The sequence below is a fragment of the Melanaphis sacchari genome, unplaced genomic scaffold (assembly GCF_002803265.2).
Source record: "Melanaphis sacchari strain LSU unplaced genomic scaffold, SCAv2.0 Contig20_pilon_pilon, whole genome shotgun sequence".
Lineage (NCBI taxonomy): Eukaryota > Metazoa > Arthropoda > Insecta > Hemiptera > Aphididae > Melanaphis > Melanaphis sacchari.
In genome coordinates, this window is record NW_020271042.1 from 191,193 (window position 1) to 219,012 (window position 27,820).

At 31.1% G+C, this 27,820-nt stretch overlaps 3 protein-coding genes across 6 annotated transcripts; 2 read left to right on the forward strand and 1 right to left on the reverse strand.

The window, feature by feature from the left end:
* The first annotated feature begins 3,247 nt into the window (after positions 1–3,247).
* LOC112593540 (lysosomal aspartic protease) lies at positions 3,248–6,155 on the forward strand. Of its 2 annotated transcripts, XM_025337975.1 has the most exons (10): positions 3,248–3,343; positions 3,415–3,643; positions 3,730–3,850; positions 3,915–4,038; positions 4,108–4,226; positions 4,888–5,087; positions 5,198–5,320; positions 5,499–5,646; positions 5,707–5,799; positions 5,912–6,155. In XM_025337975.1, the coding sequence occupies exons 2-10, from the start codon at positions 3,555–3,557 to the stop codon at positions 6,071–6,073; spliced, it is 1,179 nt and encodes a 392-aa protein (XP_025193760.1). In that variant the 5' UTR covers positions 3,248–3,343; positions 3,415–3,554; the 3' UTR covers positions 6,074–6,155. The 2 variants fall into 2 exon arrangements, with proteins under 2 accessions (XP_025193760.1, XP_025193759.1); XM_025337974.1 differs by lacking the exon at positions 3,248–3,343 and having other exon boundaries at positions 3,369–3,643.
* Positions 6,156–7,115: 960 nt separating this feature from the next.
* Positions 7,116–9,306, forward strand: LOC112593541 (xyloside xylosyltransferase 1). Its single transcript, XM_025337976.1, has 4 exons — positions 7,116–8,238; positions 8,317–8,543; positions 8,608–8,848; positions 8,918–9,306. Exons 1-4 carry the CDS (start codon positions 7,879–7,881, stop codon positions 9,122–9,124), a joined length of 1,035 nt encoding a protein of 344 aa, XP_025193761.1. The 5' UTR covers positions 7,116–7,878; the 3' UTR covers positions 9,125–9,306.
* Positions 9,307–11,167: 1,861 nt separating this feature from the next.
* On the reverse strand, positions 11,168–23,453 carry LOC112593545 (protein grindelwald). 3 transcript variants are annotated; one of them, XM_025337987.1, is made up of 5 exons: positions 22,708–23,453; positions 21,892–22,056; positions 15,905–15,955; positions 15,600–15,781; positions 11,168–12,768 (listed from the first exon to the last, which is right to left on the reverse strand). In XM_025337987.1, exons 2-5 carry the CDS (start codon positions 22,046–22,048, stop codon positions 12,427–12,429), a joined length of 732 nt encoding a protein of 243 aa, XP_025193772.1. In that variant the 5' UTR covers positions 22,049–22,056; positions 22,708–23,453; the 3' UTR covers positions 11,168–12,426. The 3 variants fall into 3 exon arrangements, with proteins under 3 accessions (XP_025193772.1, XP_025193770.1, XP_025193771.1); XM_025337985.1 differs by lacking the exon at positions 22,708–23,453 and adding an exon at positions 22,385–22,699; XM_025337986.1 differs by lacking the exon at positions 22,708–23,453 and having other exon boundaries at positions 21,892–22,370.
* Between the last annotated feature and the right edge of the window lie 4,367 nt (positions 23,454–27,820).

Sequence of the window (27,820 nt, forward strand, 5' to 3'; positions counted from 1 at the left end):
AGACATTCTGAACTTTTAACATAAGACAATTTATTTATTTTTTTTATAACTAGATCAAATTTTAATTTATATAGCACCTTTATTTTATACAAAAATACAATACTCATTAATTATTTCAATACTTGGCTACTGGTTAATGCAAAAGTGCAATTTCTAGTACTTAGTATCTATATATATATATTAAACTTTTAAGACTGTGCTTTCTACTCTGGCGGTGTTGTTTTAAATGCGTAAATAATAAAAGTCTATAAAAGTCGAATAATTCGAATGTCTAATGATCACTCATTACAAGAAATTCAAAAGTGTAAAATACCTTGTCCCGTAACTTGTCCGGTGCTTTTATGTATGTAAAATAAATAAAAATACATTCTGAAAATGGTAATCGAGTGTCTAGCTATCAGTCATCACCCCGTGCATATCGATACCTGGCTGGGCAAACCACCTGCGGCGGATTGGATGCATTTTCCGTGGCTTGCTCGGTGTTTTTCGCAAATTTAAAATAAATAAACTCCTATAAAATGGTAATTATGGATCTAGCTAACAGTCATCACCCGATGTATATCGATATCTGGCTGGGTAATGCGGCTGAATGTTATACCTACTGCAGACGACGAATATGTTTTCTTGTTCTGTTTCTGTACGTAAAATAGTGAAGTCGAATCAAGTGTTTGATTTTCAACGATCACCACTGGTTATCCAGTAAAACGCATTTAAACTTCCCAGGTAGGCGTAAAGTGGAGATTTTAAATGTATTATAGAAAATACACGTCAAACGTTTGCAAGTCGTGATAAACAGTCAATTAAAAAATATACATATATTTAAAATCTTTTTGATATTTTATAGAAAATTAGATATCGAAAATAAATATGCACTCACCTTGATGACGAAAATTACTATTAGCTAACAATAATATTTAAATGAAAAAATCAAGAATAAAAAATGCAAAATATCCGGCGGCAATGTAATTCGATGCGCCGCCCGGATATTGCCGAAGTGGGAATCAAACCTGCCTATCAAACATTAGAAAACCTATCCTAACACCTATCATTTTCACATAACAGATTACCATTTGAGTTGGGAACCGATGCCGAATCTTGAGGATTTAAACCATTTATAGAGTAGCAACGAATACTACTGCATTAAACGTCGTATATGCTCAAGATATACATACTATGATTATTGTTTGCGTGCGATAAGCTCGTCGACTTTATCGTCGCCCTCCTCCCCTCTTGTCTATATGGCATCGGCGTCTTTGACCACCGCTGTCCAAAGGGAACTCACTCGCTCGCTGGTCTTGTACGACATCGTCGAGACGTTGCCATAAACTCTTGGCCCGCGTGTGTCGTTAAATTTTGTATCGTTGCACCCTTATTCTTTTATAACGTGTGTGCCGTCGTTGTATCCGCCGCTCTTGCCGTTGCAGACACTAAAATATAATATATATATATATAACTACCTATTATTATTTGGGCGTAAAGTTCGTGAGTTGGTAGTGTACAGTATAATCACTATAATCCATACCGGTGTTCCTGCAGCGGAGAATTCATGCGATCACGTTGCTCAAGATCCAAGTCGTCGATATAGGTGATATCCATAATTATTATTATTGTTATTATTATCATTTGTTTTGTTTTTTGTATACCGATTTTTGTCATATTAATTGGGTGCCCTATTTTTTTATTATTATTGTTATTATTAATTTAGTACCTCAATATTTCTATCATATAATATTATAACACGACGGCGCGTAAACAAATTTATTTATATTATTATATTTATTTTTGGTCACCCGTCCTTTTTACAGGTCACCATATTATTATAGTTGTTATCGAGATAAATTTCTGGGTATTATTTTCCCTTGTATAATATTTTCTCATCAGTCATCACCATTTAAGACCAACCGCCATCCCCGTAGGAGTCTTTGTGGTACAGTATAACCAATGCAATTTTTTACAATTCCTGTTATAAAACCATAAATCACATATTTATTGTTGTTTAGAGTGTTTATGATGTATTCATCTACATTTATATATTGTATTCATCTATATTTATATATTGTATATATCTTAATGATATATTGAGTTTACACATACATACCTATGTACATATATCATATCACACCAAATGTATACAAAAAACTAAATGGTATGCCCTCGCCTGATAAATATAATTTCATATTACAAACAAAACTTACTTAACACATAATAGCAACATTTCATAAAGCATTAATATGTATTCGTACAATAATACATATGTGTAACAATTGAAATCCTGTAGAATTATACTTCTATATCTAATATATATGATACTGGAGACTATAAATAATACTCGATTTTGTTTGTTTTTGTAATTTTCAATAATGTTTATTAAATATTTTATATTTAACAAACTCACATCCGCTAATTAATACCACTGACCTCAAATGCAAGTAAAAACATTGTAACGACTTAAGAGCAAAACTTTTGCAATTCGTTTTTGTAATACATAAGAATCTGTTAAACCTGACGTATGTCAGCAATGTGACCCATCATACGCACAATTATATTATTAACAAATATATCATATTATACACATATTATACATTAGGTATCGAGACAGTACTGATGAAGTCGTGGAAGTGTCCGAGTGTTGAGACACTGAAAACAAAATAACACGTATTTAATACAGATAAATAATGCGATTTATTGAATAATAATAATAGAAAAAAACAGTAGTATATACGAATATACGATAATAGAAAATAGGGCCAACCGACCGTAAAACACGCTGGGCGTACGCGTTTTTCGAGAACGCGAAACGACAGCTACGAACGGAATTCGGGGACAACCGGCACACGCGCAAAAGACACGTTCTACGCGATGAGAAAACACGCGGAAGCGAAAGAGACAAAATCGACTCGTGCCGAGAGAAAAATCGGAGAAAAATGCGCGACGTTCGTCGGCGGGCGGCCGCCTTTGTTACCACTTACCGCTACGGTCGAAGACCGAATCGCACGAAAAACGCACACGTACGGAACGAAAAAAACACGCTCTGCGCGACAGAATCGAGAACGCAACGGAAAAAGGTCTCAAAAGGTCGGAAAAACGGGCGAAAAGTGGAAAAACTGCAATAACAGTAATAATAACGACTGATAACGATAACGGGTGGTCAGCGGCGCGGGAAATAACAGCGACACGACGCATAGGTAGATAAGAAAAAATCTAATATTCTGATTGGCAGTATATCAAACTTATCGAGAAAAAAGCGAAGTTCACTCCCGTTTTATATTATAAAAAGAAGAAGATAAGAAGAAGCAAATATTATTGTCATTTGTCATTAATCAATATCAGTGTTGATAATAACGTATGATTAATATTACACAGTATACACTTGTGTCTATAATAAGCTATTATTATTCTTATTTTTTTTTTTAGACATTTTTTTCTTTTGTTGATAAAACAAGTGACTTGCATTATTTTTGATTTCGACACACTTTATTACGGTTATCCGTCTTCGTACAAATTTATTAACATTAATTTGTTGCTACTATCGTTGTATACTTGTGTGGTGCACAATGAGTGCATTCAAACGTTTATGTCTGCTGTTACTGACTGTATTTGCGATTACAGTTACATTAGTCCAATGCGATGGCGATTTGCTTAGGTGAGTAATGTTATCGAGGATAGTTCATGAATTGATTTAAAAAAATAAAAATTAAATGTATTCACATCGTTATTTGTTATTTTCAGGGTAAAACTCTACAAAATTGATAGTGTACGTAAGCAGCTCAGAAATATTACCAATTCTTTTGATCATATTAAAAGTCGCTATAATCCACTCAATGCCGAACCTTTGTCCAACTATTTAGATGTAAGCATATTTTGTCTCCATATTTAAATGTTAAGTTTTTTTCTACAATTTAATTTAATTTCAGGCTCAATACTATGGACCGATTACTATCGGAACTCCTCCTCAACCCTTCAATGTAGTATTTGATACAGGTTCATCAAATCTGTGGGTTCCATCAAAACAATGTAGTGTTTTGAACATAGCATGCAGTAATATATAATTATTTTTATTTATGCTACCAACACTATTTATTTTTATTTTAAATATTTTTTTTTCAGTATTACATAACAAATATGATATGTCCAAGTCAACTACATATCAAAAAAATGGAACTTCATTTTCAATTCATTACGGTTCAGGAAGTTTATCGGGCTACTTATCTACTGATGTCATTTCTGTTAGTACATGGTTTTTTAAATAAAACAATTCTATACATAATATTTATTTATTTAATAATATTAATAGATGCTAGATACATTTATAGTAAATTAATAACAATGGAATAGAATTATTTTTCAATTATTAGTATTGCAAGGATTATAATTTTTTAAATATTAATTGACATTTAATTACATAATTGTAATTGTACCTATACTTAAATCAGTATGTACATAGATAAAACTTTAAATTCACTTAACAAATTAAGTCATAACTCACAAGCATTAATAGTTTTATTTTTACTAATAGTTAAAGTAAAAGTATAAAGTTCAAAAATAAATTATTGTATGTAGTGATGACAGAATTGAATAATTAAAACTGTTAGATTAATTTTTAAGTATAAAAATTTTAATAGGTTTTTTCACCGCCAAATAGTAATAATGTCAATAAGTTCTCATCACTAATTAAAATTTAATAATAAATATAAAGTATTTGAATAATGTTATTTATTAGTGCTTTGGTTTTTTATCAACATTTTCTTGACAAAAGTGATATCAATTTTTATCATAAATACATTTTATAATACTATTTATTTATTTTTTCTTTTATTAATGTAAACTTCCAATTTTTTTGATTAGTTAATATTTGAATTTCTAAATTTAATAATAATTACCATTTAGATAGATGGAAATTCAATTATTAATCAAACTTTTGCTGAAGCAATCCAAGAACCAGGATTAGCTTTTGTTGCCGCCAAATTTGATGGAATACTTGGTTTAGGATACAACACAATTTCAGTTGATGGAGCTATACCTCCATTCTACAATATGGTTAGTCAGGGAATTATTAAAAATGCCATATTTTCATTTTATTTGTCCAGGTAATGATGTAATATATTAAAAAAAATTATTTTTAAAGCTTGTTACATAACTAAAAGTTCAGGAATAAAACATTCAAAGTAATTATTTTTTATTTTATTATTATATTTAGAGATCCATCCAGCACTCCGGGAGGTGAAATAATATTTGGTGGATCTGACCCTGAAAAATATACAGGACCCTTTACATATGTTCCTGTTACCAGGCATGGTTATTGGCAGTTTGGTCTTGATGGGTATGTACTATGTTTTAATTTTTACATAATTGTTAATTATTTGTGACAAAACACCGTTTTTGTTAAAATTCATTATTTTTATTGTAAATAATATTAATTAATATTTTTATGAAGAAGTATTTTATTTTCCTTTTTATATACCTATATTTTATTATTTATTAATTTTTTTTTTTTAAAGAGTACTTGTTGGAAATACATCAATTGTGAATGGTGCCCTTCAAGCTATTGCTGATACTGGTACCAGCTTAATTGCTGGGCCCGTTGATAATATAAAACAAATCAATGAGCTTCTTGGTGGTACTGCCATACCAGGAGGAGAATACATTGTAAGATCAGTTGTTTAATATTTCATTGGACCTATAACTAATGGTGAATGATTGTTCTAGATTGCATGCGATCAAATTGATAATTTACCTGTGATATCGTTTGTAATTAATAACACAACATTTAAACTTGAAGGAAAAGATTATATATTGAAGGTGAGTTTGTGTTTTTTTTGTTTGTTAATATTAGATGTTTCCAGATAAAAAATTGTTAAAATTTGTTATTTTTTTGATTATTGATTTAAAAAGACTTATTTTTATATTTAAGGTGTCCCAGTTTGGAAAAACCTTGTGTATATCTGGTTTTATGGGTATCGACATTCCTCCTCCAAATGGTCCATTGTGGATATTGGGAGATGTCTTCATCGGTCGTTATTATACAGAATTTGATCTAGAAAACAACAGAGTTGGTTTTGCCAGTTGTAAATAAGAGGCTTGTGATAAATATATACTATAACCAATCTTGGTTTTGTATTATGCAAAAATTAATGAACTGAAGAAGTTATATTTTATTTAGCGTTTTTTATTATCAATAAATTAATACTTTCTTACCATAGTCAGGGACGACCTTTAAAAAAAAATATTGTAGGGATGGTGCTTATCAAGTGTTAATTATTAATTTAAAGTCTAATGTTACTTTCAAATAGAAGGTATCACACTTGCACGATCTCTCTTGGGTTCGTTCCTGGCTTTACTGACACTTTTATGTCATTAATATTATTTTCTATATTTAGATAAGTAAAATAAATTATATAACTATTTGTAATGAAATTTTTTGTATTCGTAATTCAATTAAAAATTAAAGACAATTTGAATGTCAATATTTAAATTGTTGTATTCAATAAATATTTTTTGGTTTTTAACGTTAAGTATTTAAATACTATTTTCTATAAAATGGCATGAATTATCAATGTTTAACTCCATTTGCGCCTATCAAAAAAATGTCTTTGTTTGAAATATTTTATTACAGAAGTAATAAATGCGAATTTTGAAGAAAGTATAATATATTTTATGCTTAGCTTTAGATTTAAATACACTAAGGCAGGGTTTTTTATACATTAAATATTACGAAATTAGTTAAGGCAGTTATTATTAAACACAAAGCACAATAACAACATATTGATACATTATTTTTATCACAAATCACAATACGAGCGTAATGAGTTAAAAATAAGCTTGTAGATCGGATAATGGTGAATGGCCAGTTACTTCAACAACCAAGCGTTAAAAGTTGTAATTTGAAATTTATTAATATTATGTTTTAGTACGGGGAAGAGTACGAAAGTTTATCTTTTTATAATGCATTATGCAAATTGTTGCTACGTGGTGAGTTAAGATTGAAGTAATACGATGTACTTAATTACGAGTGGACTGTATTTAAATAAATTAATTTAGATAATATAATGATAATTTGCTTTTGTAATACGTGGTATGGACGACGCGTTGCGCACTTAACGTATAGTGTATACTTATTATAATACGACTAGGTATACTGATATACTGTGCTTAAGTGCTTTCTGTTACCGACAAAAACGACCGATCCAACTCAACTACAACGATTAGATAATATATTGGACTGACTCGATATTCGATAGCACCAAAACCATGGCGATAGTATTAAATATTAATGGGTATTGGAGCACATACGACATCCGATAGATATGCAACACAAATTATGGCAGGTACGTGTTGAATTATCTATTTAATAATATATATCATTACGCGAGCGTTTGCCAAAGCGCACATAACGATGTAACGTACTTGTTCCAAATTAATCGATTTGTCCAATTGTCCAAACACAGATCCCGATTATTTATACACATTTATGTACAATTTTTTATTTTTAATTTTCATACAATGTCAATTCTCTCGATGCGCAGGATTTTTTTTGTTAAGACAGTCAAAATATGTTGGTAACGCTGAGGTTCCTATATTGCAGATGTTTGAACTTTGAATATTGATAGTACGCTGTAAATAATAAATATTAAATTATTTAATAAGTAAATAATAAACATTAAAATTGAAATTGTAAAATGTAAGTTGTAAGTCGTTATTCTATGCTATAATAAGTATTAACTTATTCTTATTTTACAATTTAAATTTTAAGCTTATGTGTACGACCTTTAAATTTTGATTCATAGTATGGTTAACAATTTTTGGTTGATTTAAATGACTTAGAGACACGTCATCTTTCGTACTACTGTTATTGAAAATTGCAATGCATCTGTGGTATTAATGCGCACTTATGCCAAGATCATTACAGCTATAACGATATTTACAATATTAGTGATTCTGTACACCAACCCAAAGTCTGCGGTTAATATAAAATCGAAAATATTGTCTTCGAGCCATGTGGCGGCTGTACCAGCGAATAATAAGACCGAGTCTAAGGTTAGTATATGGATATCGGTGACAAAAATTGCTCGCGGTCACTTATTAACAAAGTTTCGCAAGTTCTTTAAATCTCTTATTAGCCAGCGTGGCAAGTGCCGTGCTGTTTTTGAACTAAATGTTATAACAGACAATGCCAGCCGTCCAACAGTTGACGGTGTAATATATGAATTTAGCAAACAATACAAAGAAACATTACTTACCGTAAGTATAAATTTTAAATGTTTTTTAGTTTAGAAATTCTGTTTTATTAGTGTATGTAATATGTATGATGATTTACAGCTAGTTCATTATGATTTTCAAGACGTGCTGAAAATAGTTGAGAGTAATATCGAACCATTGAAACGATTTTTCCAATCATCAAAAGGATCTTACTACAGTGATGATGTTTTTTATCTATCACCAGCACTTCATCTAGTTGCTCCTAATTTATTGGATAAAGCTATTGTAGTCGATGTTGATACAGCATTTCAATCCAGCATTTGTGACCTTTATAACATATTCGACAAGTAAACAGAACTAGAAGTGTTTACAAAGTTAATAAAAATAAAAAAAATATTGTTATTATTATAGTTTTACCAACACACAACTCTTTGGTTTGGCCCCAGAACTTTCCCCCGTCTACCATCATATACTGTGGAAATGGAGGAACTATAAAGGTGATAAGTACAAAACTCAGCCACATACTAACTTAAATGGCTTGAATAGTGGTGTTATACTGTCATATTTGGAGCGAATAAGAAAAAGTGCCGAGTACAATAGACTTATCAGTCCTGAATGGATTTCTGGTGTTGTTCAAAAGTATTTATTCAAAGTGAGTGTACATCATCTGTTATTTTTGATCTTTAGTAAATAATTAATTTATGATTTTTTTAATTTTAAGGGACATTTGGGTGATCAAGACTGGTACACTCTGGTAAGTTATGAACACCCAGAATTAATATACCGTTTGTCATGTGGATGGAATCGCCAACTATGCATGTGGTGGAAAGTACATGGTTATGCGGATACGTTTGACTCATTTGCAAAGTGTACTGAGAAAGTGCATTTATATCATGGTAACTGTGATACGCCTATTCCACCAAAATAAAATTTCCCCTGAACAAAAAAAGCCTTAAAATACTCAATATTTTCAATAAAGTTTACAAATTACTAATTTCGATTGTTATAACTTAAAAAATTTTGAATTTATGTTTTACTTGAATAGTTTTTACATAATGTTATTGCCTTATTGGTTTAAGTTTTAAATATAAATTTATATATTATATTGGATTATTTGATTTTTACTGCAGTTTAATTAAAATAATTGAATCTAAAACAAGCAACAGCATAACAAGAGTTTAGAAAATCTTTTGCATAACGATGGTAGAATTTTATAGTCAATATATGAAAATAGAAATAAATTTTGAGTTAGATTTGTTTGTTTTCAATATGTCTCTATGTATACTTAACTGAAAAAAATTCATAATTATTGCCTTATTTCAGATGCCACTAGAATTTCATACAAGTTAAAACATTAAATATAAAACAAATTTTAAAAACTTCAGGTACATTTTACATTTTTACAAACTGATTCCATTTGATTTGATGTTAGACCCTTCACAAAACTAATTTATACTTTGCTAAATATAAAAATATGTAAAAATAATATTATTTTACTTTGATGATTATTAGATGAGGCAGAGCTGCAGAAATATAGTATTATATACTTACTAGTTAGTGCTCTAATCATATCATTGTTTGAGCTGTTCAGCAACTATGAAAAATAACTTAAAAATTCTGTTGCCACAACCATTTAATGTTGTATTGACGTTCTGTAATTTTAAGTAGCTGTTAAGAAGTTCCTTGAAGGTAAAACTTCAACCTTTCCACTCTAAATATATTTTTTTAGATTATGTAACTTGAACATTAATTTTTTTTTTAATAATATTTCTAAACTCTCCCCTTTAAGATATGTACTGAGTATGACCTTAGGTAACAGCTATAGTTTGAAAAAATAAAAGCTGGAATACTTGGACATTGATTATATTTTTTAACCAAACAAAGGTGAAAAAAACTGAGATTCAAGTGTAGTTGGACTTAAAATTAAAGTGTGCTGCGCAAATTATAAATTGAGATAATTTTTGATAGAGTAAAATGAAAACATTTTAAATCCCTGAGTATTATATATTTATTATTTAACATTTCTTTAATATTTTTTATAATTAATTTTTTTTAACCAATTACATAGTGACATAATTACTACGGTTTGGGTCTTTTGAAAATGAAGCATTTTATTTTTCTCGGCGTTTTCTCAAGGTAAGTATGGTAAAATTGGGCAGAGTCATTTAAAGTAAAAAAAATAAAAAATAATTATTATATAGATAAAAAAAAATGTATTTATAAGTATTAAATATTATGCAACATAATATAATTTTTTCTTATGTGATAATTTTTTTCGTATAAAAATGAAATAAATAGGAATAGATTATTCTGTTGTGTATTACAACAATACATTTTTATGAAAATTGTATATTTATGTACATGTAACGTGTAAAAATAGTCATCGAGCCTTCTACTTGGGCGCCGTTTTAAAATAATACGATAATCAAATACCGATACTTAAATATAAATATTGCTTTTCGATACACATTTTATGGTAAGTCTAAACCGTTAAAAATGAATAACAACGTTAAAAATAAAATAGTTTATAGATTGTGCCTATTTTTTATACTAGATTCTAATCAACATTTTTTTACAATATAATATTATCTAAGTATACATATTATATTGATACCTAAGTACGACGGTGTATTACAAATAATATAATATCCATGCCTAATAAAAAATATCTTCTTAAGTAATATGATATGATTGTCTCGGTTCTATAATATGAATGATTACATGAACGATAAATTAACCTAACTACTATGTATTTTTAATATTAACTACTAACTATAGTAACTATAATCTATATAATATTAATAAACCTATCTAATAATATTTGTGTTATGGAAACTATATTAATACTATAGTAATTATACAATAAAAGTCTCACGAAGTTTAAACAAACAATAAAACGTTCTATAAATGGCTAAAGTACCTATAAATTAATATAAAACAAATATTATAATATATAATTTAATAAAAAAAATCATTTCATATAATATTATATAAAAAAAAAAAGTTTTTACTATAAAAACATAATATTATTATAATAATTATGTACAACGTTAGACGAACGGCGTTCGCCGACAACTTACAATTTTACACCGACAGCGCATCTATACATACACATACATATATGTACAGACATGGACGAGTGTGGGGTAAAATTATCTAAAAACTGTTAAAGTTTATTGGACGGGGTTCACTGATCAAAGGTTTATTTCATCCTCCTCATAGCTCACTAAATCTAATACTTAAAATAATTTAATCGCTAAAGCGCGTACAACATGCTTTAAAGTTGTATACGATATACAACACATTATCCTAACTTCTAAGTATCAACCAAGTTACAAAATACAAGGTTATACACAAAATAGTATAAATTTTTTATATTGTTATAAAAAAAGAAAGAAAAACAATAATAACAACAATAAGATTTAAGTACTTGGACCGCGATACGCGCGTCGTCGATATAATACTGTGCGCAGTTCATTTAAAAAATGTAATGATAATATAGGTACAAAGAAACGAAAAAACTACAATTTACGCGTTACACACATGCGCGTGCACACATATAAAATGTATGTGCGTGTGTGACATTACGTTATGTGTTGAAAATTTGTGTATACTACGACAAAACTTTGTATTGATAATAATATACATAAAACGAAATTTTCGAAATGCACTCGATCCAACTATAAACTTTTTAGTTAACGTTCCCGGAACGGTTTTCGAATCGCTCAAACTAGTAGTATACTACTACACGATACTGCTATCGCTCACAAAAGTCTAAAATCACACACCTCTGCACAAAAAACAGCATTTGAGCGAGCCAAATCAAAATTAATCTACACACATAATAACATTGTTAGACAATAGGTCGCGTTTCACCGAGTTTCCGCGGAACAATTGCGGCGGGTCGAAACGACAAGACGCGACCGTCAGTCAAGGATCACAGATAATAATTTATCCATTATAATCTACAATTTATATTAAAACAATACAATCTAAAACGGATATTGTCCACAAACCTTGGCTGGTAATAATAATATGTATATCTAAGGTAAAAGTATTTTAGATGTACCGCCCTGCGCGGGCGACGTTAATTATTTCTTCGACCATGCGCGCGCGAGCTCGCCGCACGTCATCGTCTGGTCTTCCACTTCTCCCCGTCTAGGACATCCCAATCCGGCACGTCGTATCGGCGACGGCGAGTCTTCCGGTCGCCCGGAGCGATAGGGGTGGTTAGGGTGAGTACCGGTGGAGCAGGTCCCCGTCGGTCGTGCCGTACATCTTCATTGTCGCCGTTGGCTTGCTGCACAGCACTGGTGACACTTTGCACAGGCCCAGGTTGTCGTAACCGGTGAACTCCTGTGTCACGAGGGTAGCGTCCTCGCAGGGAAGTTTGTCGGTGGAAGACGTTGACGACGATGAGACGGTCGTGCGGTTTGTCCTGTCGCCGGACGACGAACCCGCCGATGACGATTTCGGGGCGTCCGTTGTGTGCGCGGCCATCATAGTCGTCGCCACCGTCCACGGTTTGCTGTCCACAGTCTCGCTCACCGTGTTAACCGTGTTCTTCCTAAACTACAAGGTAAAACATAAAACACAAAGAAGACCTTTAGAATGTTTACGAATCGGACAATAATATTATTAAAACACGATGATGAAGAAAATAAATAATATTTAAATGTACATAATATTATACAGGTATTATTATTTTAAAACGAGCACATTTCAAATTTCAATGCTCAAAACGTCATATGTACGTACGATGTGTAAAGGCAGAGACTTGTATGGCTTAGTATTTTTCACTTCGCACACGACAAAAATGTATATCATATTAAAGTTTGATCGAGTATATATCGCGCTAAAACCATTATCGCGGAATTCAATGTTGCAATACGTATAGTCAATCAATTAGACTGCGTAATCGGCAGCTTCGTCGTGTATACGGATATCATAATAGATCGAGCTAGAATGTAATTATTAATATTACAAGTAGAAAAAATTAATTGTGAACTTTGCTGCTGAACATTAAAGCGTCTTACGACTCACATGGTGTACGAATTTACGGCGAGTGCGACCAGTGCAAAAAATTACATTCAAGATATTTTTTTGAATACATAGATACAGTAATTTACAATATATACTTTAAAGTGATTTAATTAACAATTATAACTGTACTCTGCAGAAATTTTGTAGCTAATACTATACGTGGTTCGAACGTAAATGATAATTTTATAAAGAAGACTATTTTATATCAATCTTATGGTGCGGCGTACAGATAAAAAGTTATTTATTTTCTGATCATCACGCACAAAAATTGAATAATAGCCGAATGTTCATCTTTAATCAATCATCAGAATACTGATAACTATATATCTAGAGGGTACTGTAGGTACGTTACTTAAGTCAAATTAAGAAAATAAGTAAAAAATTGTCACAAAAACATTTTAATTTTTCATAATATTTTAGGTACCTATGCCATTTTAGTCATTTTTTAATGGTTGTTAGTTGTCGGCTGACTTGACTTTGTTGGAAGTTATATAATGAAAATCAGTTCATAAAACTGAGACCTTATATTAATCAAATGCATTTATAAGATTATTTTGATATATATTTACTATTTAGATTTTAGGTATATTATAATATATGAAATAGTTAAAATTGAATGTTTAAGTTAAAACTATGCTGAAAAGCGATAATATTATTTAATAATTATGTTTATATATTGTTTATTAAATAAGAGCTTCAAATGTGTATTATAAAAGATAAGTATAACACTATGCATATTAGTATAATTTAATTGTACACATCGCAAGGCGACGAGTAGCCATTTTTTCTAAACGAATCTACATTAATGATAATATAATTATTGCTACGTTCAGATTTCGCAGATGGAAAAAATCGTCTACGACAGTATGCTCTGTTTATTGTTCACATTACACACAATATATATTTATACATAGCATACATATTAATGACTTATATTTTAAATTCCTATATACCTACAACTGGCACAGTATACGTACGCGTTTCAAAATATTATTTTTATTATTACTATACATGTACATGTAATGTGTAAATATTATACGTTACATCGGCTTTTTTTTTCATCGGAACGACATATATTGCAAACACAACTCGATAATAACCGTAAACATCCCACGATACGGAGCATCAATACAATAATATATCATTATTTAAGTGAAGCATATTGAGTAACATATACATATGTTATAAAATATGTATAATTATACATTTATGTATGTATTAAAATTTGAGGTCGAGGTCTGAATGAAATAGGTTTGATATTTCCATCGTTATCACGGTAATGGTACTATATAATATTACTAATATAGGTAATAGTAATATGTATTAAGAACTGTTTGGGTTAACGAGTAAGGACGAAAATATCGATTGACAACTGAAGTAAATAATATATATAATATCATATTATGTATAAGTTGTTGAAACGTGATTTTTGATAATTACGTGTAGTAACATTAAAAATCTATTACATTTACGATTGTGTCCCTCGATGACTGTGTGGTGAATACAACATTTTATAATTTCTATGATTATTATTGTATTCTATTAACAATGACATTTATAAAACCTAGTAATAATTATTAAACTATCATATTCGTACACGTAAGTTGTGTAATACACATGGTTTTAAATATTTGAATGGCATTATTGTCTGTTATTTGATTTGTGGTTGACGATATTGTGGTAGTGTAGTGCAACATTCGCCTCAAAACAAAATTGGAACTTAACGTTATTACATTTTTCTTTTTAAAAAGATTATTATCATTTTTCTCCGAATGATTCGTGTAACATATTAACATACGTCGTAAAAACAATAATTGCGATTTAACGACAAATCATTATCAGGAGAAGTCTTATAGAAGCGGCGACCATTCCGGGAGAGGAACGGAGGCTACCTATATATATATATGCGTTACAAAAGACCATAAAAACACAATTACAACACATAACACCTGTATATGCATGCACTTCGTGATACTTCATAATATATAATATACGCCACCAGGTTCGAATGGAAATATAATTACAACGATATATGCTTCTCTTTGTATAATGATGTGAACGTCACGTCCCCGAGCTAAACACATTTAAAACACGTATACCTGCACCAGACGGAATGAAAAACATTCTTATACTATGCGATGCCGAGAAAAATAGAATAATAACACGACACACCCTTCTTGAACATGTTGATATTTCAGAAAAAAAAACAGGAGACAATAAGGACATTTTTCCTTCATCACGTATTCTCATCTCTTAGTACCTACCTACATACATATACGGTAATATTTTTCGGTTATTTTTTTTTAACGTTACCTATTGTGAATTACAATAGTGTATAATAAATTATATATTATATATACCTTTAAGAAAGCTAATTTTTTTTTGAAATATGAATCTTTGCCTCCGTTCTTAAGCTTTGGCATTTTCCTCTCGCGTTTCCAAACGAACGCCAACATGATGGACATCAAGGCGATAGCAATGACCACCAATAACGTCAACCAAATTATCAACGATTTCAGGCTCTCCAACTCTTGTAGCACATCTGTACACGGAGTAGAAACGAATTTGAATTTTATTATTAAATATTTGAAAAGTAGGTACCTCCAACACTATCTATTAACGATGATCATAATAAATTTATAATTGTATATAGACAGTCGCTCACCTTGGATGTTACTATCCTTGACGTAATGCTTCACATAATCGTGTATGTAATCTGCGCAAACAAATTCAAAAACGATAAATTAGTATGGTCGTGTCTGTTGAATAAATCACATTTTGGTTTTATACGGACGACTGCGAATCGTCGCTTGTGCAGTCGTCTTATATTCAAAACAAAGTATTTCATATTACGCGCCCAATTCCCCCTTCTCCCGCCATGGACGATCGTGTTGTAATGATAAAGACAACATAATACATGAAAAATTGAATTATTTTGCAGAATTAACAATAATTATTATTATTATTGGTCGTGTCCTCTGCACCGCGAGTACTCGCGTGTTCCGGGTGGTACGAGTATCGGATTTCGCCGCGATCACCATAATACCATCTGCCCTTCCAAAAACCAATGTATTATCATAATATTATCATACACATTGTGTGTAATAAGAAATACTATAATAATAGTATATATAACTGTATAAGTCATCTGACACGACCCTTTGACATACATTCGCGGTAAATTATCAACGTTAGACTATCACTTAGGGACATAACATGTTACGTTTGCTTTAGGACGGATGATGATGCTCAATATACTAAAGTAGCGTACACAACAGTTACCATACGTGCGGTAAACATAATATGTGTGACCTATACGGTTGAGTTAATAACGTGCCCAGGAGTGGAGTGAAAAAATCACACGTACTTATAATAAATAATAAATATATATATATATGTATATTATACCTACTGATGATAAAACAAACTTGATAAAGCACGTTCTGCGACGATACGCCAAGTGTAGAATATAAAATTTAAAAAACCGAAATTATAATAAAACCTAAGACGACACAGACTTCTGGCCTTCTGAGTGTAATATTCTATTGTTTGGGATGTTTTTGTGTTTGTTTGGCCGATGTTGAGCTTATAGTTACCCCAGCAACACTCTCCCTCCAGCGTATTATATTAAATGTGTACATATATTACATAGCAGCATGACTATCTAACAGTTGACCCGATTGATTTCCCTTATAACACATTTACACAACGACTTCACCGTTTCGGGTAGATATTCACCATGCACAGTAAACATATATCTACCATTTTGTATAGACTATAGGTATGGGTCAACTACCTAGAGCTATAAACAAGCACATAATTATTATACTCGCACGATGAGTCACTAATGTGAATAACTGTACACAGTCTTATAGATGACACTGTGACAGAATCAGGTCACACTAGGCTGAGGATTTTCAGAAAAATAATGGGGGTTCTTTTCATAAATCACCTAAAACGAAAAACATACCGATTCAGATTGCCATGCAGAATCTATAATACATCAAATTTTATGTCTAAACATCATGCCTACAGGCACAACTCAGCATAGGAACGACCAGCGAAATTGGCGAACAGCGTGTGTAAATGTGATATCAATAATTGTAATTCCTTTAAAATATTATAATTTATAACTATTTTATTTATAAATTATTTTATATCGATCCTTTCCTCAAATTTACTCATTGTACATAAAGTATAGATTGTAAATATTCAATAAACATTATATTAAAAAAAAAAATTGATTTTATATTTATTATTTTCAGAATCCTCAATGATGTATAACGATGATGCTTTTTTCAAAATTTAGGGGTCATACTCCTTTTATTTCTATACGGTCTTATCTAGTTTTAATTTCACATATTAGCTTGTGCACAATCTACAAAAGAGGTCTGGACACACTTGTGTGTTATTATATGTGTATATACGCCATACAGTATACCATGAACTGGTACAAAAAAGTTATATACAATGTTTTATTATAATTTCGGTTATAATAATTTCCAACGTGTAACTATAAACAATACAGTTACAACCTGCAACTGTAAACGCGTCATGACTAAATAATTTGCACGAAAGATCTATGATTCTTTAAAAGAAGAATAAATTGTGGTTTATAATATGTATATTATGTGCAGGTTGTGTTAAAATTGACAAAATGTTTGATCTACGCAGTAGCGCAATAATATATAACTGGTTATTTGATTAAAAAATGTCAACATATACGATTTGGTCAATTAAACACAAGAATTTGGCCGATCCGAGATAGAAAAATAACAAAAACATTACGTGTTTTTTTTCTGTTGATAATATACTATCAATATTCATAGGTACCTATAATACAAGAAAACACGTTTCGTCATTATACAGCTAAACAATATAATACACATTTTTTATTGGCTGCGGATTTCAAGAAACGTTCAATTTCTTTTCTTGCTAGGTATTATTATGTAAATAGTAATACTATAGAAAAATCTAGTTTCCGCGTGTACATATTATTTATCGACGGCGGATTTCGATAAACGTTCAAATTCTTTTCAAATTAGAATCAAATATTATTATACGAGTGATAAATGATAATATATAAAAAATCTGCCTACCTATATAGTTTTAATTGAATTTGTATAAATTCTATTTTTATTTCATGTCAATTAATAATTTTTATTTGCCTAAGTTATGTTTTATATTATAATTTATAAGTGGCTAACAAGTAGCTTATTTAGGGAGAGGGGCTATCCTGTATACTAAATAAAAACTTATATTTTATTTCAGTTATTTGTCAAAGAATTAATTAAACACAATAATATAAATTATAAAACAATATTAAGATTTTTTTTATGCTGAGAAACTAATTATCTGTATTTTTGTTTAAAAGCATAAAATAATACATATTTTTTAATAATTTATGAAACTCATTGTTTTGATTTATGGTAATGCGTTATGAATTAATTCTTTATCATCTAAAGTTGTATTTAGAATTCATTGTAAAAATTATCATGGGCATCATAATACAATTATAGTTGTGAATTCACGGTTCGTCGAATCGCAGTGAAAAATATAGCATGACGTACAACGGAAATAAGTATACCATATTTAAAAAGCGTACGTAGAATAGTAAAAAATACACATATTTATGTACTGAAAACATTAAAAAAATTGTTTTAATTTTATAATTAAAATGAATATATTACATTTTTCAGTACATATCACTGCTTATGTTATTATTTCTCTTTAATCATTGACTAGAATATATTTTGTTATATAAAATAATATGTGTATATGTATAGGTATTTAATAATGTCTCTTTTATAGAATGAGTAGTGTTCCGAATTATTAAATAATACTAATTTTCTTATTCCACCTGTGAAAATATGTATCTACCAATAACATTTACTACGCAGGTATAGTACAATTTATACAAACAAAATATTGCCCTAAATTGTTTAATAAACTGAATTGATATATTAGAAATTATTGTGTTAGTCACTTTACTTAAATAATTTTGATTTCTTTATTAATAATATTTATTTTTTAAACAGCTCTGTACATAATTTTTGATCTTAATTATAAAAAAAATGTTTAAAATGTAATTTACATACTGAGTATATTCTCTGCCCATTGGGCATCAAAAATTTAACAACTGAATGTTATACAGTTTATTTTATAATTTAATTTCACCACAGATGGTTTCTGAAATTTTTAGTATGAATCTAATCGAAGATTATATTTTGCAACGGAGTTCATGAAATATATTACCTACTATTTATAAAATACGTTCTGCAGTAAGTACTATACTCGTATACACTCGTTTAGACGAAATATATATAAAAATGATGGCAAAAAATCCATTTAAAATTGTTTTAAATAATAGATTGTGGAGCAGTGTTATGTTAGGTTATTTCATAAAACTTAAGTCACAGTACGTACACAAAAAACACACACATACGACACATGTAGTACCTTAATTCATGAAAGGATAAAAAACCACAAATTTTTTTGAGATCACATTAGATATAACCCAAATAAATAAATAGGGCATAAAATAGGAGTACAGTTACAATAACTGACGAAAATTTTATAGTTGAGCTGCATTCGTGGTAGTAGACATATTATATTATTATTTATTAATAATATAAGTATTGATTTGTATAACATAAAATTGTTTAGAACAAAAAAAAAAAAACCTTGGACGGAAATCAGAAAAAATAAAAATTCAAAACACAATGAGTAATAAAAACGGAAATTAATAACTCTGCAGTAAAAATTTCGAATTTACACGATTACGCATGGATTCAACAGGTGTGAAGTCGTCAAAGTTGAAAAACATGTAGAATTTTTCGACTTCTACAGTTGTATTTCAATGATAAATATACTTCGCGCGACGATCGAACACTGGTCGGTATCCTACGGAGAGTTTTTGAAATCTGGGTGCACGTCTTTTGGTTGATATATACTGGTTATATAGTATTATATATTATACTGTTGCGGGGGCATTTGATGATCTAGTATAGACTTAAGACATTGTAGTTATACAGCCACAGGTACCATAAATCATTATTTATTACCTTACAGACAATAAATAACAATACTAAGGTAGGCACCAAATTCTTTTTGGAATTGTTCCCCTCGAATCGTATTCCAAGGACACACGAAGAAAAAACAACAAAACTCTGTAACAAAGCAGGACCACCAACCAATTTCGTCTCGCTACTATATTTATATATATATATTATTCTCATAGTATAATAGATACACCTATATAGGTACTATGACTACGTGGTACGAGGTCTGCGTCATACACTTACGATACTATACACATAAAGGCTAAATTTACACGTAAAATCCGAACTCTGCAATTTCTCGTATACATATGTTTGATGATATTATAATAAGATTTACGCAGTTTTTTTTACAAATTTTTCGGATATTATTTAATACTTATTTAATATTTTATTACACACGTGTAATAACTATTAACAATTGTATGCGTAAAAGTAATATGAAAGTCTTTAAATTATTGTGGCCCCTTCTCTACTGCCAATATCTCGATATTTATTTTAAAGGAAAAAAACTCACTATAACAAGAGGACTAGTGAGAAAAAAAACTTTAACCCGTCTACGGACCATCGCTTAAAGAATGTGTTGTTTTTAATTTTTATTTACACCGCAATCACGTACATCATCATCATCATCGCGCCCTACGTTGTTTACCAGATCTACTCGTACAGTTGTACTTACGTATAATACACGTATTACTAAAACAGCTTATAAAAAATAAAAACTATATGAACAAAATCCAATACAAGTCGAACGATTTAACAAGAATAATTTCATACAAAAACGCGCAATAAACATTCAAAGGTGCACTGAAGGAATCTTGTTGGGAAAAGTAAAAGCTCATATCTGCCACAGCTCAAAGAGAATAAATGGCATGTATTGTAATTATACAGTACTCCCCAAAGCATTATCTTATCTATAATACATTGCTGTGTTTATCTTGACAGTTTACGAGCTTAGATTCTTTCGGATGTGAGTATGTGACGGTCACCAGCCGGCTGCAAGACTAACATGAATATTCGTAGAAATGAGGTAGGTATTATGAGTAAATGTATGTTGTACGTGTGCGGTTAGCACGATGAATATATTAGACGATATTTTAAAGTAGAAAGTCGGTGGACAGAAATAAGGTCTTCTGACGGGCGCGCGTTTCGTCGTTTATAATTTTTTTCTTCGCCGAGAAAGGACGGTTAGCGGTTGACCTCGCAGAAACTATTGCAGCTGCGGTAAGCAAGCATTATTATAATACATAACACTTGATACTACAATGAACTGGCCATTTATATAGATGCTTTAATGTTTTATATTAAACGGACATAGTATGATATAAAGTCACTTCGCGTACTCCACGCAGCACTATAATTAATAGGTGTATGAAGCGTACGATTTAGACTCGTACGGTAAAAAAAAAAGCACGTATCTGCCCGTAATTATACTATTTACGCATTAGTTTTAATCGGAAATTTCGGATAAGTCTATACTGAGTAGGTCAGTACGATGTACCTCTAAAATTCGTAATAAATAAAAACACAAACGTAGATCTAAGACTCTAATAATTATATATGGGCCGAAATTCTCGGCATCTGTGGTACGTACCTTGGCACTGTTGTTGGCATATTTTGACGTCAAAGTTGTGCGAAGTCTCGTTGCAGTACGAATGACACGGATAGCACTGGAGATCGTGGGCCTGGCACATGTGGTACTCGGGGCACTCCTTCTCGCCGCACGGCTTCCTCAGCGACAAGCCCGTCATGGCAGTGGCTGCAATCCAATATTAAATTATATTTTGACCTGCAGTAAAGGCCGGACACGACGTAACAACGATCGTATCACGCGTAGACTTAACGGTGATATTGTCGTTATCGACACAACAAGTCGCAAGTCGCGCGCGGCCGAGTGCCGACTGCCGAGCCGACGACGGTGACTGCAGGCGGGAACGCAGTACGCATTTGGCGCGCTTCGGCCGAACCTCATCCGCCGCCGCCGCCGACGCGGCAGACCAACCGGTTTGGGCCGCGTCGCGAAAACAAATTATTTTACAATAGTAATTGACAAACAACGATCAATAACAATCGTGGATGACGCTCACCTAACGTACGGCGGTTGTAAATGACGGTGACGGCGGCAGCAGTGTCCCGGTGCCGTGGAGGTAACCTGAGGTCGGACGGGAACCGCCAAAGGCCCGCCAAACCATAATATTATTATTAATACTAAATATCGCCGTGCGGTACGAGCGGCGGCGGCAACAGCGGCGTAGCAGTTGTAGAGGAATGTTTTCGCGTGCGTATACACACCACGACCGCTACGCTCGGTACTCCCCCACTGGGCGGCTGGTGTTCCCTGCCGCCGCCGCCGCCGCTCACCGGCAACCTGCGCAGGTACACACACACGCGACGCGGCCGAGTGACTCACCTTTTTTCCCGAGTCGACGTTGTCGTTACTGTTGCGCACCGCCTCACCGCCGCAACCACCGCCACCAATTACACTCCACCACCGCCGCCACATCCGTTCCCTTTCTGCGCCCCCACTGTCGACGGTACCTGTCCGACCGAACCATCGTGACCGCGTACCACACCTGTAACGACCGAAGACCGGTTTCGGCGCGGCGGCGGCGGACCGCGATGTTGCCAAGCGGCTCGCTCCTCTCGAGAGAGTCTTTTGTTTCGGGTTTTTTTTTTTCCGGCCGTCCGTGTTGGCCGCACGAAACAGTCGTTACAAGATAAATTTTCCGGCGTCACGCGAAGCCGCCAGACTCGTGACGAGTACCCTGGACCATCAACACTTTTACGTCCATAGTCAGCTACGAGAAAATATTTGCAGTTTCCGTTTTCCCCTAAACGACCGAGATACCAACCACTTTCCGTTTAAGGCTTGTTGGTATTTCTTGTGGACTTTACCTAGCCAGATCAAAACCGACGTAGACCATTAACTGTTTTCGTTACATTTTACCCATTGCTGTTTATATAACAATGTTTGTTTTTAAATCCAAAATAAAAGTTGATCAATCCGGTAGTTATCGAATAAACTTTCAATTTTAACACGAAGAAGAATCTTGCCGGCAACCACTAGTCACCAAGTATATGAGTTTTACAAATTTTATTCTGACTATACACATTAGAAATTGCACTAGTATTGAAACGATTTTAAAAGTATCTCATTAGTCACTAAAAAACAATTATAGTTCATAATATTTATATACATAGTATAACTATAAAATAACTACGATGTTCGCGTATCCAACTGGATAATCTTCACCATAAAAATTACGGGACTAACTATTTTATCGAGCTGTAAATTTGTAATTTATTTTTAATTGATAAAAATATTATGTATTAATGTATTATGCGATGGCAGCATGAACACGCGTAACTATACTGCATAACGATATAGTGTGTTTGGCGTGACACGTCGTCAAGGCTACCTCGCCGGTTCCAGAAAGTCTAACGTCGATTGTATTACATACCAACCAGCGACCTAAACTGCTTCCCCGGTATGGTTGTTTTATATGGAAATGTGGTACATACTAGCTGCGTGTGGCACTATTACCTTATTATAAGCCCCGTAAGTAATAAATCAAGAATTTCGGTAAGTCACACGCACATTTTAAAACGGTTATATTTAATATAGAACTAAGTAGAAACTAGAGGCTTAAGCAGTAAAGCTAGGCCTCCTTAAAAATGTTTTATAAATTTCCAAAAAGATAAAAATCCGGAAGTCACTTTGTGTATAGCAGATGTCGAGTATTTTATTCCTTGTAATTCAGTAGACCACTGAAATGAATGTGTTAAAATTGAATTTTATTATGAATCATGATATAAAAACAATTCTGTAAAGTGGAGACGGTCGTCAGCCTAGGTATGATAAATGTTTTGATATTTCCATTAAAATAATTTATTTTACAATTAAATATTATTTTAAATTGTTTTATATGAGGCATGATAATATTTTACATTTTTACATAAATAGATTTTGAAGTTCTGACCAATCAGACTAATTGAATCGTTTAAAGTTTTAAGTTTACGGTTTACCTACTTGCTGTTCAAAAATAAGTTTGCTGTTGGTTTTGGATAAAATGATGAATATCACTGAGTATCCACTATCCAATGTATTTAGATTTTTGAAACAGATACTCTTTGTAACGACAATAAAACGCGTACTCGAACTCGAATAATTATCTTACGAGTAAATTAAAATAAAGTTGTAAGACCAAACGTGACAAATTTTAAAAATGTGCAATCAGTTAAAAATAAATTAATATCCTATAAAAATTAGATTAGATTAATGATATCTGTAAATGACCATATGTAATAACTAATAAACGATTGTCGCATATAATGACTAATGAGCACTAAGTATTATAATATATAGGTATTTATGTCTAATACAAGTGTAGTATATTTACCAACTTCAATGAACGAAGAATGATAATTAATAATCCGTTATAATACTTAAACACAAATAAGCATAATGGTCAATGACGAGTGACGACTAACCAAATATTTTAAATACTTAAAAAATTCTGTTTTTTTTTTTAGTATTTCTTCTAAGGAAGTTTTTTCATTTGAAAAATAATAAAAATTATAAAAAGTGATTAACTTGTAATCGTTAGCAGTTACTTAATATTTTAGACAGAGCATTTTTATTTTAACCTGACTCAACGACAATTAGTCACAATTTATAATAGTCATAACTATTAATTATTCCATTTTCTATTCTATACGATAAATTACTATTGTGGGATAATTTTATTTTATAAAAATTATTTAAATATTAATTTAAGTCTATATATCTATATTTTATAACTAATACCTATAGTAATACTTTCTATTATTATATTTATAAAATTACATACAGGTACGTTAAACCTGATCTAATTGTTGAAAAGTTTAATTAGTAGATATCTAAGTACTTAAGCCTGAAAATAACAATAAGTCAAGAAATTATTATTAAGTGTTTAAGAATATTTAATAGTTACAGTTTCTTATCTTGCCCTCGTACAATTTGTATTTTAAAAAATGTTAATATTTGCTTTCTTTTGAGAATATTTCTATAAAAATGACATATGCTACAAACTTTAAAATGATATCCATTATCTTGGCCATACTGTGAAAAATCCCTAAAATAGATTTCATTTATTAAAGTCGATTTTTGATTTCAATTTTTCTCTGATGCTCTATATGAGCATCAGAGAAAAATTATAGTAAATCATTATCAGATTTATTTGTTTGAAATGTCAATCTTACCTAATTTATCTGATTTATATTAACATATGAGAGTACATGACACATATTAAACTGACAAAATAATTATAGCACAATTTATTGTCGCATTATGCAAATTGAACCAACATCAACCCGCAGCAATATTATTTTAATCGGTGTCGTGGAATTAAGTACCTATACTATATAAATACCGGAAGTGGTGTTTTGATCAGTCATTCATTTATTATCCTACTGTACTGTAATAGCGATAAAAATGTAAAACTGATAACCGAAATATGTAATGCACTTACTGCGTATTATAATAATATGTCTAAGTCAAATAAATAATAAAATAACGGAATCATAGCTAGGTGTTTTAATTTCCATAAAAATTTTTTTTTTTTGCTATTTCTTATAGTCCGACCACTTGAAATTTGAAAAAAAAGAAAGTACTTAAAAGTATCATATTATATCGCATGTGATGTCAGTCACGGCGAAAAGCTGAATTTTATTCTGTGCACAGTCTTGTAGACAATAATGGATTTGATAATTCTGATTACAAGTTATGAACTGGCAGAACAGCAATTGGTCAGCGGGCGATGCACGAGTTACAGTATACAACTGTTTTGAAGAGTACCTACCCGTTAATCGGTAAATTGTCGAGAGTTTACCAATTGCGTTCAAAATATTTTAAAATACTTAATGAAAAATTTTTAATTAGTAATAATTATATAATAAATTAATACACACATCGAATTTTTGCGAATATAAACTATAAATACATACTCGTAATATAATATAAATAAATATACCTAGTTAATTATTCAAAATTAAAGTTATATCAGTTACATAGTTACAAAGTTTAAACTTTTTTACAATAATAATAACACACTGATAGTGAAAAATTATTTTCGTATCACTCAAATTCGTACTTATACGATCAAATGTGCGTAATAATGTTTCATAAAATTTCCGATACTATTATAAAATATATTTTAATCAGTCACTTAAACCATTAATTAATTAATTAATAAATAAGTTTTTAATTTTTAAGCATTGTTGTGTGTAGATTGTTTGTGTCGATGTTGATAAAATTAGATTAAAAAACAATATTTTCATTTCTGGAGATAGGAAAATTTAAATACAAGCGCAATTGGTGCACTGACCCTAGTCAAAAACTTTGTTTTAGGCGTAATTGGTCCATGCTCAAAATGTCAATTCGCGTAATCGATCGTCCTTCGACAATAGTCCAGTTATCATGTAGCAAATAGACAGTTTGAACTCCAAGCCACCAAAATCAAAACCGATAACAGTTTAGTTCTCCCCACGTGACTTTTTGTTAACCGATTAAACACATGGAACTTTATTCATACCTTGAAAGACTGCAATTCTTTGGCTCCTATGAAGAAGGCTCTCCTGGACGGACCAGCTACAAAAACCAATCCGTTCTCTGCCCTACAACTCTCCGATTTTTCTTATTGTAGTCTTATCGTCTTTACAACCAGTAATCATATCTGAACCACTCCGACTAGTGATAGCCTAACATAGAAATAATCTGTGTTCAAAATTATCTCACTTGCACCGCTGCACGTAGGTACTAAGGTGATGACGACCAATTTCGAAGCCGAAAAAAAACGACGAGCAAACAACCATAGCAACAAACCTGTAGATACCGTGTATAATGAATAATGATTAATGACTATCTTTGCTGAAAGTTAGTAGCGCGGTTTTAAGACGGTAACACGTTATGAGCCGTCCTAATTCGTTTTGATAACTTAATGTCCCAATGAACCGTCACGGGTCCTCGAAAGTGTCAATGTGACACAGGTGCTCTGTTTTATTTTAGAAAACGGCTTAACGAGAATTTCAGTAATTTGTGGCCGTTAGGTTTTTATTATTCAGGAAACGGACGATAAATTAAATAAAACTATGAACTTATATATATATATATAGGTATATAATTAAAGTTATGTAAGTTAATGAAAATCATAAACTTAAGCAAGTTAAATCTACGTTGAAAATGTTAAACTATTATAAATTTTTAATACATAAATATTTTAGTTAATAAGATTTTAGCTAAAAATATTTTAGTATATTTTTTAGTTCACAAATATTATATTATATCTAACTGTGAACAATGCATCCTATTTTATTCTTTCTTATTGTATAATACTAGCAGCTGCAGTTTTTTAAGTTATTACCTATACGTTTTACGTTTATGTCAAATAAATGATCAAATTAAAGAATATTTATTTGTTAATTAGTTACAATTATACATTTTAGTTATATAGATATAAATAAGTATGATATTTAATCGATGTATA